General features: G+C 45.3%; 1 protein-coding gene across 1 annotated transcript in view; it reads left to right on the top strand.

Annotated features, from left to right (window-relative positions):
* Positions 1–9,591, top strand: part of LOC308519500 (zinc finger protein 791-like) — a 28,002-nt gene extending 18,411 nt beyond the window's left edge. Inside the window, exon 5 of the mRNA XM_081091497.1 lies at positions 9,468–9,591. Coding sequence (XP_080947623.1) covers positions 9,468–9,473 — 6 coding nt within the window. The 3' untranslated portion in view covers positions 9,474–9,591. The remainder of the gene's footprint in view (positions 1–9,467) is intronic.
* The last annotated feature ends 3,291 nt before the right edge of the window (positions 9,592–12,882 follow it).

Raw genomic sequence — 12,882 nt, 5'->3', positions numbered from 1 at the left:
AGAACCTGAGACAAGTCCTGATTGAAAACGACAACCGTGCCCTCAGCCACCAGCCCTCTCCGCATGCACCTCCGCACCTTAGCATTTTACTTCCGCACTGCGCCTCCTCTGAGTCTCAGTATGCTTTTCTCTTTCCTTCTAATTGTAGAATTTCCCCTCAGCCAGCTTTCCTGTGGTCTGCATGATGTCCGTTCTGTCTTTTTGTGTATTTTTGAAGTGGTTGTTCGAGGCAGCAAACCCCGGTGTTTACCTATGCCTCCATCTTGGTTTCTAGGAATCCAACTTGGGAGAAAAACAATGGGTTGTTTTAAATTTAGGCAGGTATGGTAGGAATGAAAGAATTTTTGAGTCTCCTTCCTTAGATGGTTCCAAAGCAGATTACTAGAATACAGTGCCCTATTTTACAGTGTATGGAGCAATAGCATAATTGCAAAAAATCTTTTCTTAAAAATATTGCAACATTTTTAGGTGAAACATATTTATGCCTAGATTTAACTGAGTTACCCTGATGGCACAAAATAAAATGAGTGACCATGAAAAATGCAAAGTTGAGAGACATTAAAAACTCATTTTGATTAATAAATTAACGGAAATATTGTGATTTTATCACTGAATGAGGTCCATCAGGCAAGACTTGAAACACAATTCCAGCCCTATGAGGGCTTAGATGGTAAATAGTTACCATGGAGCCCTAGCTGATTTGGCTCTGGATGGAGCATTGGCCTGTGGACTAAAGGATCCCAGGTTCAATTCCAGCCAAGAGCACATGCCTGCGTTGCAGGCTTGATCCCCCGCCCAGTAGTGGACTTGCAGGAGGCAGCCCATCAATGATTCTCTCTCATCATTGATGTTCCTATCTCTCTCCCTCTCTGAAATCAATTAAAAAATATATTTAAAAAATTACCGTTGTTCAATTAATCTTGAGTAAATAATGATGAAACAATTCCTAATAAGACTAAAAATTTCTCCTTTTTTACCTGGAAGTAGATTTGAGACTCATATTTAAAGACAATGTGGCCCTGGCCAGGTTGGCTCAGAGGGTACCAGGTTTAAGGGCACATGCCTGGGTTGTGGGCTCCAGTTGGGGTCGTGCAGGAGGCAGCAAATCACTAATTCTCATTATTGATGTTTCTATCTGTCCCTCTCCCTTCATCTCTGAAATCAATAAACATATTTTTTAAAAGCATATCTCTGAGAGAACGAAATAAACTTTAAAGACAATTTGATTGTTTCTAAATTTTTAAGTGTGGCATTCATCAACTGACAATATATGGAAATAAAATGAATAAGTAAATTGAGAGACTTACAAAAATGCATGCAGTAAATTGTTCTTTTTTTATTATTTTTTTTCTTAAAACCTACTTCATTGATGCTAAGCTATCCCATAGTTCTTGGATCTGTAGCAACAGTTACATAGCTAAATCACTTTCAATCTGAGCAAGTTGCCTGCTTTGGTATTTTATGGATATGAATTCTACCATTCAGTAAAAAACTAAAAATGATCTGCCATGCCATAGACCCAGACACTTCAATGACTTCAAAAAGTTGAAGGCTTTTTAGTGGAGGTTAATTGTTTGCAAGCAGTGAAACCAACTCTGGCTAATTTAAGGATGGCAGGCATTTCCCTGAAATGGGACAGATGAACATAGGCCTCTGAAAGGACCCAGCAGGGGCAGCTCAAGTCCTGTCAGGGTTTTCCCTGGAATTGATCTGCGTTAACCAGGGTCTCCCTTGGCTTTACTGCCGACAGAGTTGAATTGCCCAGATCTCTTTAGTTCCATGACCAACCCAAGGCCAGAGGAGGGTGAAGAGTATTGAAAGATGTTCCCATTGAGACTTAATGTAGAGGTAGATGGTGGGTCCCCAACGAAAATAGAGTTATTGTCACAAAAGAAGAGAGGAGATATGGTGTGGGCAAAAACAAGAGATATGTTCTACAGGTAGGAAATGAAATTATTTGTATTTGGAAGGCATCTGTTCTTTCACTTGCAGATGTGAATTAGAAAATGATGGGGTTCTATTCATATGAATTTATTATATTTCCTGTCAGATCCCTTAGTGTATATGATACAGACATTATGTATTTATTGAACATCAAATAGGAGATAGAAGACAGTATATTGTAGGCCCAAGCCCTTCAATGTAGTCATGCAAAATAAGACAAGGTAGCATGAGAAATATTGCAACTAAATATTAAGGGTATTATGTTTCATAGGAGTTTTAAAGTAGAAAGAAAACACTTTTCTGGATAAGTTTTACAGAGAACAAGTTTTGTTTGGCTGGGATCCTGAAAGATGAGTTGAATTCTAAAAAGAAATGAGTCTATTTGTGGGGCACTCCAGAAAGCTCATTCAGGCTAGAAGAAGAGGATGAAAGGGACGTCGTGGAAGATAAATAAACAGCCATTCCACGTCAGTCAGCCCAGTGCACTATACTACCTTACTTAGTAGGTCTTTGAATGTGGAATTGTACTTGGAAAATGCGGTTATATTAGCACTGAGTTTCTTTTCAAGAGCCTTTTCTTCATCAGCTGATCTTGAAAGATCTGCTTCTTGATCATGTTCTAAAAACTGCCTCAGGTGCTCAAATTCAGAGAGCAATTCCAGCCTTTGGTTTTCCACCTTCTCTCTCAGTTCTAAGAGTTTTGTTTATTTTTTGCTTTGAATGCTTATTAATTTCTGAACATCTGCCACCTCTGCTTCTTCAGGGGCTCAATGTAACTGCTGAGCCTTTGCCTATGATGAGAGGCAGCCTCCTCCATGGGCCTCACCTGGTAGCCCTAGTGGTCAGGGTGCTGAGTGCACAGGGAACGCAACATCTCTAGGTCCTCCTCAGAAGAGGGTCATGACCTTGTTGTACTTGTCCTACAAGCACTTCTCTTCCTGCCTCTTCTTGCCCCTGGTGGTCTGGAGGAGCTTGTTGATGTCAACCATCCTTCCAACCTGGCTGCTCCTCACATGCCTCTCTTTGCATGGATGATGGCACACAGGGCAAGGGAACCTGTCCTGTAGATCAGCCCGGGGCAGCTGGATGCAGGAGTGATAGACATTTTGCCCACTTTCAATGGTGACAGGGCCTCTTGGGTCATCCAGTCAGATGGGATAGTTGATTTCTTCTAGGAGTCCTGCCAGAGCTTCTTCAACTGCCAGTGGGCCCTGAATGAAGGACCCACTGAGGTGGGTTTCTTCAGGAAGCTGGGCTCTGCACTGAGAAGTTGATGCCCTGGAAATCTCAGTCCTCACTTTTCTGGTGGCCTATGAGTCCTGCTAGTCTCCTGACCTTTGAATTCCAGCTGCCAAGAGAAGCCCATTTCCCTACCTGCAGCCAGTCACAGCTCAGCTGGACAACCGCTCCTCCAGATTTGGAAGGTCAAAGAAAATGAAGGCAGCTAAGCAGCTTCTTGGTCAGAAAAACAGTCCTTACCTGAAATCATTAGTTGCTGTTTCTGAGAAAATATTTCTTCCTTCAATCCCTGAGTTTACTTCAAACAGATTTCTCTCTCCTAACCCCAATCTTCCATTCTCATGCTTTTATCATCAAGCCCATCTACTTCCACCCACTGGGCACCACCATCCATGAAACCCAAAAACCCAACTACTATCCATTCACCCACCTGAGGCTATGGAAAGGGCACTGGTTCTGGGACAGAGGGATGGACCACGCCCATATTACAATGCAGCCTTGGTCACCTATGCATGTAGCCTGAAATAATTTATTTTACATCCTGAAGGGGTTCAGAACATGCCACCTCAAAATATTCCATTGAAACTCGAAAGTTGGACTGGAATGTGTGGTGTTTTTCTGGATAGCATGATTCCCAGGTCCTTGTCCAGGAGGAGTCCAAAAATGAAACCATGGACAATAGATGGTATAGTAAAGGATGGAAATTTATTGAGCAACAAGCACAGACTCCCATGTGGGGAGGGGGAGAGAATCCAACTATGTCCTTTTTTCTATGGCTTATAAAGGGTGTACTTCTTTGTGCCTTGATATCCCCTCTGATTGGTCACTATCTGCTGGGGTCCTGCCCCAGCAGGTCCCAGGGGTTCCCAAAGGTGTGGACGGAGTCGGCGAAGAAGGAAGGACACGGTGGCAGCGTTCAGTTGATCAGCAGCCTAGCCAGGATCTCTAGCCAGGATCTCCAGCCAAGTTCTGGTCTGGATCTCCAGCGAAGTTCTGGTTAGGATCTCCAGCCAGGTTCTGTGTCCATGTTGTCTTGCTAAGTTCTCCAGCCAGGTTCTCCAGCCAGGTTCTGTAGCCAAGTTCCCTCGCTAGGTTCTCCAGCCAGGTTCAGTCCAGGTTCTCCAGCCAGGTTCAGTCACCAGGTTCTAGTCAGGTTCTCTTGCCAATTTCTGTAGTCAGGTTCAGTCCAGGATCTTTTGCCATGTTCTCTCGCTAGGTTCTGTCTCTAGGTTCTGAGGCCAGTTTCTGTCCAGGATCTTTTGCCATGTTCTCTCCAGCGAAGTTCTTCTGTCTTTAGAGAACGTTCTGTGTAGGTTCTGTGCCAATTTCTGTCTCTCCTCGTTCTGTCTTCTTACATCTGTATTTATACCAGTTGATTCCAATCCTATCAATCTCTATTCCAAAGGTTAGGGCGTTTCTTATCTCCATTCCAGGGAGTAAAGATTATGTAGCTTAAGCATGATTGTTTGTAGTTAAAGTGATTAATTACCCACCTGGCACTTCTTAGTTAAGAGGTTTTATTCCCTCCCTAACTTCAGGGGAAAAAACCTTTCTCAGAGACCTTGGGTAAAACACATAGTGCCAAGAAGGTGAGCAAACATATTAAGAACAGTATGCCATACATGCCAGGTCCCTTGAAACAGCAAGCATGGACTGGCTCCCGGCAACTATCCCCTCTGACTTGTCACTATAGCAACTCCAGAGCTCAAACCGCATGTGAGGTACCTGAGGTTCTCCTTTTCTCCCTTATTGTTTTCCTAGTCCCTTTGGGCTTTCCTCTCCCCTCTCTGAAGGAGGGGCTCCCTTCCCTTTATTTTTTATTTTTATTTTTTAAAAAAATATATTTTATTGATTTTTTACAGAGAGGAAGGGAGAGAGAGAGTTAGAAACATCGATGAGAGAGAAACATCGATCAGTTGCTTCCTGCACATCCCCCACTGGGGATGTGCCCGCAACCCAGGTACATCCCCCTGACCGGAATCGAACCTGGGACCTTTCAGTCCGCAGGCCGACGCTCTATCCACTGAGCCAAACCCGTTTCGGCAATTTTGTAAGTGTATTTCTTCTGCAGCTTTGGGCTCCCTTATTCTATGGCAATGTGTTCCTTCTGGCAGCTCCCTTATTCTGTGAATGTATACTTATTGCAGCCCCGTGCTTTCCCTATGGAACCCTTCATTTTAAAAAATTTCCTAAACCTGTATCATCTAATATCATCAACAACAGGGTGACCCAGGTTTTCTGCCAGGAAGGGTGGTGGAGACAGGGGAGGGGCGTCCGGAGGACCAGCAGGAATGGCGCGCAGATTCTAAATACTCAGCGACCTAACAGAACCAGGACCCGACACATCACTTCCCGCTCATGAATCCCACCAGCACAGCCTTCCAGGGAGCGAGGGTCTGCTGTGATTCCCAGAAATGTGGGCGCAGGTTGATGAAACCGGCCCTCCGTTTTGGCCCCCGCCCCCCCAGGCACCTGAGTAGTTGCTCAGGAAGGGAAACATGTGCACACTCTCCGCAGGAGCCTTGCGTCTGAGACATCCTGAGCCAAAACCTGCTGCCGTGAGGAGAGATGCATTGGACGTGGGGTTAACGCTGTTGAAAGTGACCGGACTGCGTGAGCGCACATTAAAAAGCAGAAGAGCGATTAAATAAAAAATAAAAGTGTCTCCAAACTTACCCAGACGTGGGGGAGGGTTGGGGGTGGAGCACAGGCCTCCAGGGGGGGTGATGGAGGGGACCGTCTGAGGTGGGGGATGGAAGGACTCCGAGCCCTGACAGGGATGCCTGTGGTCCAAGCCCTTCCCTGGGTCCGAGGGAACCAGGGCACCTGTCACTGACCGAGGTCTGTCCCTCATGCGGGCTTTGGCGGGCAGAGCTGAGAAGACAGGCATCACTGCCCAGGGTGGGACCTCCGCTTCTCACCCTCTGCTCCTCCAGCAACGCCTGCCGCTTCCTGGGCTCCCGGTCTCCCTGGCTGTGCTGAGAGCTGGACATGGAGGGTCTGGGGGTGATGCGATGGGCAGTGCAACTGGTCCTGGCATCTTGGGTCCAGGTGTTTTAGTTGGTGCACAGTACGCCCTCTATTTATTGGACTCGATTTAATGGACATTGGTGTTTTTTTTTTTTTAACAATATGTAATTTTTTAATTGATTTCAGAGAGGGAGAGAGAGATAGAAACATCAAAAATGAGAATCATTGATCAGCTGCTTCCTGCAGTCCCCCTACTGGGGATCGAGCTGCAATACTGGCGTGTGCCCTTGACCAGAATCAAACCCAGGACCTTTCAATCTGCAGGCTGATGCTCTATCCACTGAGCCAAATTGGCTAGGTCTGGACTTCAGATTTAACAGTCAAAATTTCTGGTCCTTTGTCATATGTGAAAATTAACACCCTGTTAATTTTAAAATGCTCTCAACCAAGATTTGTTTATAATTAAATCAACTGGTTATTTTTTTTATTATTTCCCTGGGCGCCAGTGGATGCCGTCAGGGCGAGGCTCTGGTGGTTACTGAAAATTCTTTGCCCCCACATGCTGAGGTCCTGCCCAGTGCTTGCACCTGCTGCCAGCGCCAGCCCCACTTGCACCTGCTGCCGGCGCCAGAGCTGCTGCATGCACTCACTGCTGGTGCCCAGCGCCAGCCCCAATTGCTAGGTGCCATCAGTGGGTGTGACCGGCAGTGCCGGCCCTGATTGCCCCTCAGGGCTTCTCCACCTCTCCCTGCTCCCGAGGGGCAAGTGGGGCAGCAGCTGCCACTTGCATCTCCTGGTGGCACTGGCCCCACTCACACCCGCTGCTGGAGTTGGCCCCAATCACTCCGCGCCTTCATTGGGTGTGAGCCTGGCCAGCACCTTCAGTGAATTGGAGCAGTGGCAGCGGGAGTGGAGGTGCTGGCACACAGGGGGCCAGGGGGTCGCAGCGGGAGGGGCCAGGCAGGGGTGAGGAGGATGGGCTGAGACCCGCCTCTGTGTCTACCACAGCCTCACGGCCCATAGTTCCTTTCAAAGTGCACGAATTTGTGCACTGGGCCCCTAGTATTGTAATAACTATGTATGGTGCCAGGTGGGTACTAGACTTTTTGAGGGGATCACTCTTTTAATTATATGAATGTCTAACCACTATGTGATATACCTGAAACTATTATAAACTAATACTGAATTATATATATAATTATATATATTATATATAGTATATATAATATATAATATAATATATAATCATGTAAAATGGCTAAAAAGAACCTAAAGTGAATGTAAAAGGTATTGGGGAAGACAGAGCCCAAATAAGCAAGAATACAGTTTATAGGGGACATCTAAACATAAATAAGATAGACATCATCAGAACACCATTTTGTAAATGTTAAAAGAACGCTAACACTCTAGCTGGTTTGGCTCTGTGGATAAAGGGCTGGTGTGCTGACTGAAGGGTCCGGGATTCGATTCCCATCAAGGACACATGCCAGCGTTGCAGGCTTGAACTCCAGTGTGGGGCATGCAGGAGGCCAATGATTCTCTTTCATCATTGATGTTTCTATCTCTCTCTCCCTCTCCCTTCCTCTCTGAAATCAATAAAAACATGTATATATAAAAAAAAGAGCCGAGACCGGTTTGGCTCAGTGGATAGAGCGTCGGCCTGCGGACTGAAGGGTCCCGGGTTCGATTCTGGTCAAGGGCATGTACCTGGGTTGCGGGCACATCCCCAGTGGGAGATGTGCAGGAGGCAGCTGATCAATGTTTCTCTTTCATCGATGTTTCTAACTCTCTCTATCTCTCTCCCTTCCTCTCTGTAAAAAATCAATAAAATATATTTTTTTTTAAAAAAAAAGAAAACTCACATCAAACCAGAATTCTATACCCAGAAACACTATTGGCCAAAATAAAGATGCCTTAGGAAACACTTTAAAATGCAACACTTGTTAGCCAACTAATTAGAAAAAAATACGTAAGTGAGTTATTAAGTACAAAGGAAAATAATCCCAGATTGAAAACCAGAAAGGAATGAAGGTATGCAGAAAGGAATGAAGAAAAACATAATTTATAAGTAAATGCAAGTACATTCAGTTCTATGAAGCAATTCTTGAAATCTCTCACGAAGATGAAAATATATGTAGAATTAAAATGCATGACAACAGTAGTGCAAAAGTCAGGAAGCTTAAAAATAGACTTGAAAGCGTTCTAAGATATTGTATTTGGGGTGGTGGGAAAAGTAATTAATTGTAGTATAGTATGTTAAGTAAAGGATGCATGATTTAATCATTAATGTAATTACACAAAGATTTGTACATGGTTGCAACTAACAAGTTAAGAGGGAACAGTGGAATAAAGTAGTTAAATCAATGTCAGTGAAGTATAAAGGAAAGGAAGATTTTCTAATGAGGTCAAAGGGAAGGAAAAGAGTAAGATGGTTGAACAATCTCAAATTTATCAGAAATTAGGTGAAATGCAAATGTACGGAATATTAGTTTACTTTTTGTTGGTGTTGTTCATCCTCACCTGAGACTATATTTCTTCCCATTGATTTTTTTAAAAGAGTAGAAGGGAAGCGAGAGACAGAGAGAAACATCAATGTGAGAAGGACACATGGATTGGTTACTTCTAGTCCAACACTGACTGAGGCCTGGGATCAACCCTACAACCCAGGTATATGCCCTTGAGTGGAATGGAACCCTCAACCCTTCAGCCCGAGGGCCAATGCTCCAACTCCTAAGTAAAACTGGATTAGAGCTATTGGTTTACTAGGAATGGCTGTATCATATAGAATTATTAATAAGTATTTTGGATATTCTCTTAATAAACATTTAAACAGTCTCTATGCTCTTCTATTAAGACAAAAATTGCATGAAAGTGTTTGTGCAAAGAAACTTCCATTCCTGTTCGTTTTAAAAAGAACACGTAAGAATTATTTGATTCATTTTTTTGAATATATTTTTATTGATTTCAGAGAAAGGAGAGGGAGAAATCAGTAATGAGAGAGAATCATTGATTGGCCTCTGCCTCATGCTCAATCCCCACATGTCCCCCACTGGGCATAGAGGCTGAAACCTGGACATGTGTCCTGACTGGAAATCGAGCTGTGACCTACTGGATCATAGGTCGACCCTCAGCCACTGAGCGATACTGGCCAGGTCCATTCTGTTCATGTGGAATATAGCCATAGTGGGTCATAAAATCATTCAAATGTTGATAGGAACTGCAAATACCACCCCATCCACAAGTGCATTACTCTTTGAAAACAGTAACAGTATTGAACAGTGTCAATAATCCCATCTTTTCGTTTTTGTATAAAGATTTAGGAACAAGGTGGATATGAGACAGGATTATCTACTGATGGGATTACTCATTCCCTTCCTCCATAAAAGGGGAAGCAGAGGAGAAAGCCACTGCAGTTTTGAGCAAGCCACAGGCTGTGTGCATGTCAGGAGTGGGCCAGCAACACAGCTCAGCAGCCATGGGGGAGCCTGGATCAATCATGAAGACAAACCAGCCTTCTCTGGTGAGTACAGATTCCCTATCAGCAGCCAGACTGTCCATTGTATATTTTTCCTTTTGTGAAACCTCGGGAAATTAGTAGACTGTTGCTCTTAAATCAAGAAAGTGTCTTCCTCAATGCCATTTCTTGGGTGTTAATGTTTGTTAAGTAATGTTCAAAGTCTTGTACTTTTTTGTACATAAAGCTTCCTTGGGTTAATAGGCCTGATGTTTTGCTTTATCTTGGCTTTGTGTTTCATTGGTTGATTTTTTTTTTTCTTGGAAGAGAGAGAGAGAGAGGAGAGTGTGATCAATTGGTTGCCTCCAGTCACAGGGATTGAACCCACAACCTAGATATGTGTCCTGACTTGGAATGGAACCCACAAACCCACAAATGGACCATGCGCCAGCACCTGGGCCATGGCAGCCAGGGGTGGTTTTGCTTTGTAGTTCTTGTTGTTGTTTTTATTTTAAAATACATATATATTTGTATTGATTTCAGAGAGGAAAGAAGGAGAGATAGAAACATCAATGAGGAGAAAGAGGGTCATTGATTGGCTGCCTCCTGCATGCCCACACTGGGAATGGGCCCACAACCCAGGCATATGCCCTAATCGGGAATCAAACCATGACCTCCTGGTTCATAGGTTGACGCTCACCACTGAGCCACACAGGCTGGACTTTGCTTTTTTTTTTTAAACCAACATCCATTTCACTATAAATTGGAAGTAGTTTTTGACCCTGCACCGTTTAAATTGTGCCCATCTCTGGAAAATGTTTGCCTACAATGTGCTTGGTCATTTAAACCAAAATTTAGGCCCATGCTGGTTTGATTCAAGGGATAGAGCCTCGGCCTGCTGACCGAAGGCCCCCCGTAATTCAATTCCAGCCGAGGGCATGTTACAGTCCTACTTGGCCCGGGCCCTGGTCGGGGTGTGTGCAGGAGGCAATTACCAATGTGTTTCTCTCACATTGATATTTCTCTCCGTCTTTCCCACTCTCTCTAAAAATCAATGGAAAAATATCCCCAGACATATTAAAACTAGAGGATTAAAACGATAAATAAATAGCCCTGGCCGGTTTGGCTCAGTGGATAGAGCGTCGGCCTTTGGACTGAAGGGTCCCAGGTTCGATTCCGGTCAAGGGCATGTACCTTGGTTGCGGGCACATCCCCAGTAGGGAGTGTGCAAGAGGCAGCTGATCGATGTTTCTCTCTCATCGATGTTTCTAGCTCTCTATCCCTCTCCCTTCCTGTCTGTAAGAAAATCAATAAAATATATTTAAAAAAAAGATAAATAAAATCAGTTCTGTAATCAGATAACATGTAATCAGTTAGTTTTTCCTTAATCTCTTTGGCATCAATAATTGTAGTTCTTTTCTTCTTTTATCCCTCCTAAAGCAATGAATGCACAGGGCTGGGGCTGGCTTAGCATAAGTGGGAACATGGGCCTTCACCCATTAAAACTGCTGAAGAAAGTCACCCCACAAGACAACAGAACCAATTACCTTGTGTAATGTAGTGGGATCATGTGCTAATCATTCGCTGAACACTGTTGACCAGCAGTGATTCTTAGATTTAAATATGAAGACTATCATTGTAGATATGTAGTATTTATTTACGTTGGTAAAAGTGATTTAGTGTTTTTTCCAACATTTGGCCTATTCACTAGTGATAGGGGATGTTGACTCGTTCTGACTGCTTCCAGCTGACCAGGGACGTGGAGAGGGGGCTTTAAAGGCCAGGGAGAGGCAGAGGCAGGTCAGAGGGGAGCCAGGTGTAGGGATGGAGCAGGAGCTGATTCACTTGAGGAGGCAGGGGGCTAGGAGAAAAAAAGACACAGATGAGAATCAGGGGCCCTATCATTGGTCGGACCCAGGTAGCTAAGGGGCTTTGGAACCAGCCGAAAGGAGAGTTGTCCTGGGAGTGTCTTGCATGTAGTTCTTCACTCAGCTTAGTCAGGGTCTGCATGTTTTGCTCCACTACTCCGGACTTGATGAAGTAGCAGCATTCTTCCTGAAGGAATATGGAGGTTCCTCCTTTTTCTGCAGTCAGAAGGTCTGAGGCGTGCTGGTTCTATAGGGATACTTGGGTTACTGATGTCACCTGTTGCTGTAGGGAGGCTAAAGAGGCAGTAGTGGACTCCAGGGCTAACTGGAGCTTGTCATTAAAGTCCTGAGCAGTGACCAGACTGTTCCCGAGATACACCCCCCTGCCCCCCCCCCCCCCCCCCCCCCCCCCGCCGCGAGGTAGCGATACTCACCCCTAACATGATGACATGGCAGGTAGGAAGGCGGCCAGGTCCAGGGGCGGGATGGAGGGAGCAGCCAGGCGAGCTCTGACTCTCCATATAAGGTTAGCTGGGGAACTACCGTGAGCACGAAGCAAAGGCCCAGGGTCAGAGGAGTTCATGTAGTTGCTTAAGGTGCCCTTGCACCAAAAGAAGGTACCCGGGCTGGCCTTGGTGAGACTGGCTGCGGTGTGGTTTTGGGTACAGTTCCAAGTGACCCGTCCCCCAGTTACCGGATTACTGGCCCGGCAGCACATATTTACAGAAGTCATGCTGCTCCGGGGTCCTCTTGAGCCTGGGGAGGTGGTGCCACGACGGGTCGCCGAGCAGCTTGGCCGCGGTGGGGGCTGTGAGGATTCCAGTGTGAGGTCCCATCCACCGAGGCTCCAAGGCTTGTGGATGTAGGTTCTTTTTTTTCTTTTTCTTTTTTTTTCCTTTTCTTCTTCTTCTTCTTTTTTTTTCTTTCAGAGGCTGCCACCCTGTAAAAACAACACTGTCGGATCAGAAATCCACTTCATAGAAAAGGAGGGCAACTGATGGCTGTAAAATTTTTTTTCTTTAAAAAGATCACCCTGGGGGTGTAGGTGTGTGTGTGTGTGTCTCAAATAAAAAGTGCAACAGACCTTTTCTCTCTGGTTTATTTTAACCTGTCAACTCAATGGATGTAGGTTCTTAAGGCGGACCAAGTCACCAGGTTGAAGGGCTGGTCCTCGGGAGTCCTGGTCGGTTGGCTCTGGTTTGGGCAGAAACCTGTTCTCCTGTTCTGGGAGCAATTGCCTGGGTAAGATACGGAAGTACTCAGGGGAGGGGGATCAGAAAGGAGATGGTGGTTGAGCAGGACGGGTCAAAAGCTGTGGGCTCAGGCCTGTGCACCTCAGGCGCTAGGGGGCGATGATGTGCGAGTGTCTGTCACCTGAGCTGGGCGCCAGGTGGGCGGGGTTACGGA

This window comes from Myotis nattereri (genome assembly GCF_964212035.1).
Source record: "Myotis nattereri genome assembly, chromosome: 5".
NCBI lineage: Eukaryota > Metazoa > Chordata > Mammalia > Chiroptera > Vespertilionidae > Myotis > Myotis nattereri.
Note: the sequence above shows the minus strand (reverse complement) of the source record. Positions and strands in the feature narration are given on the sequence as shown.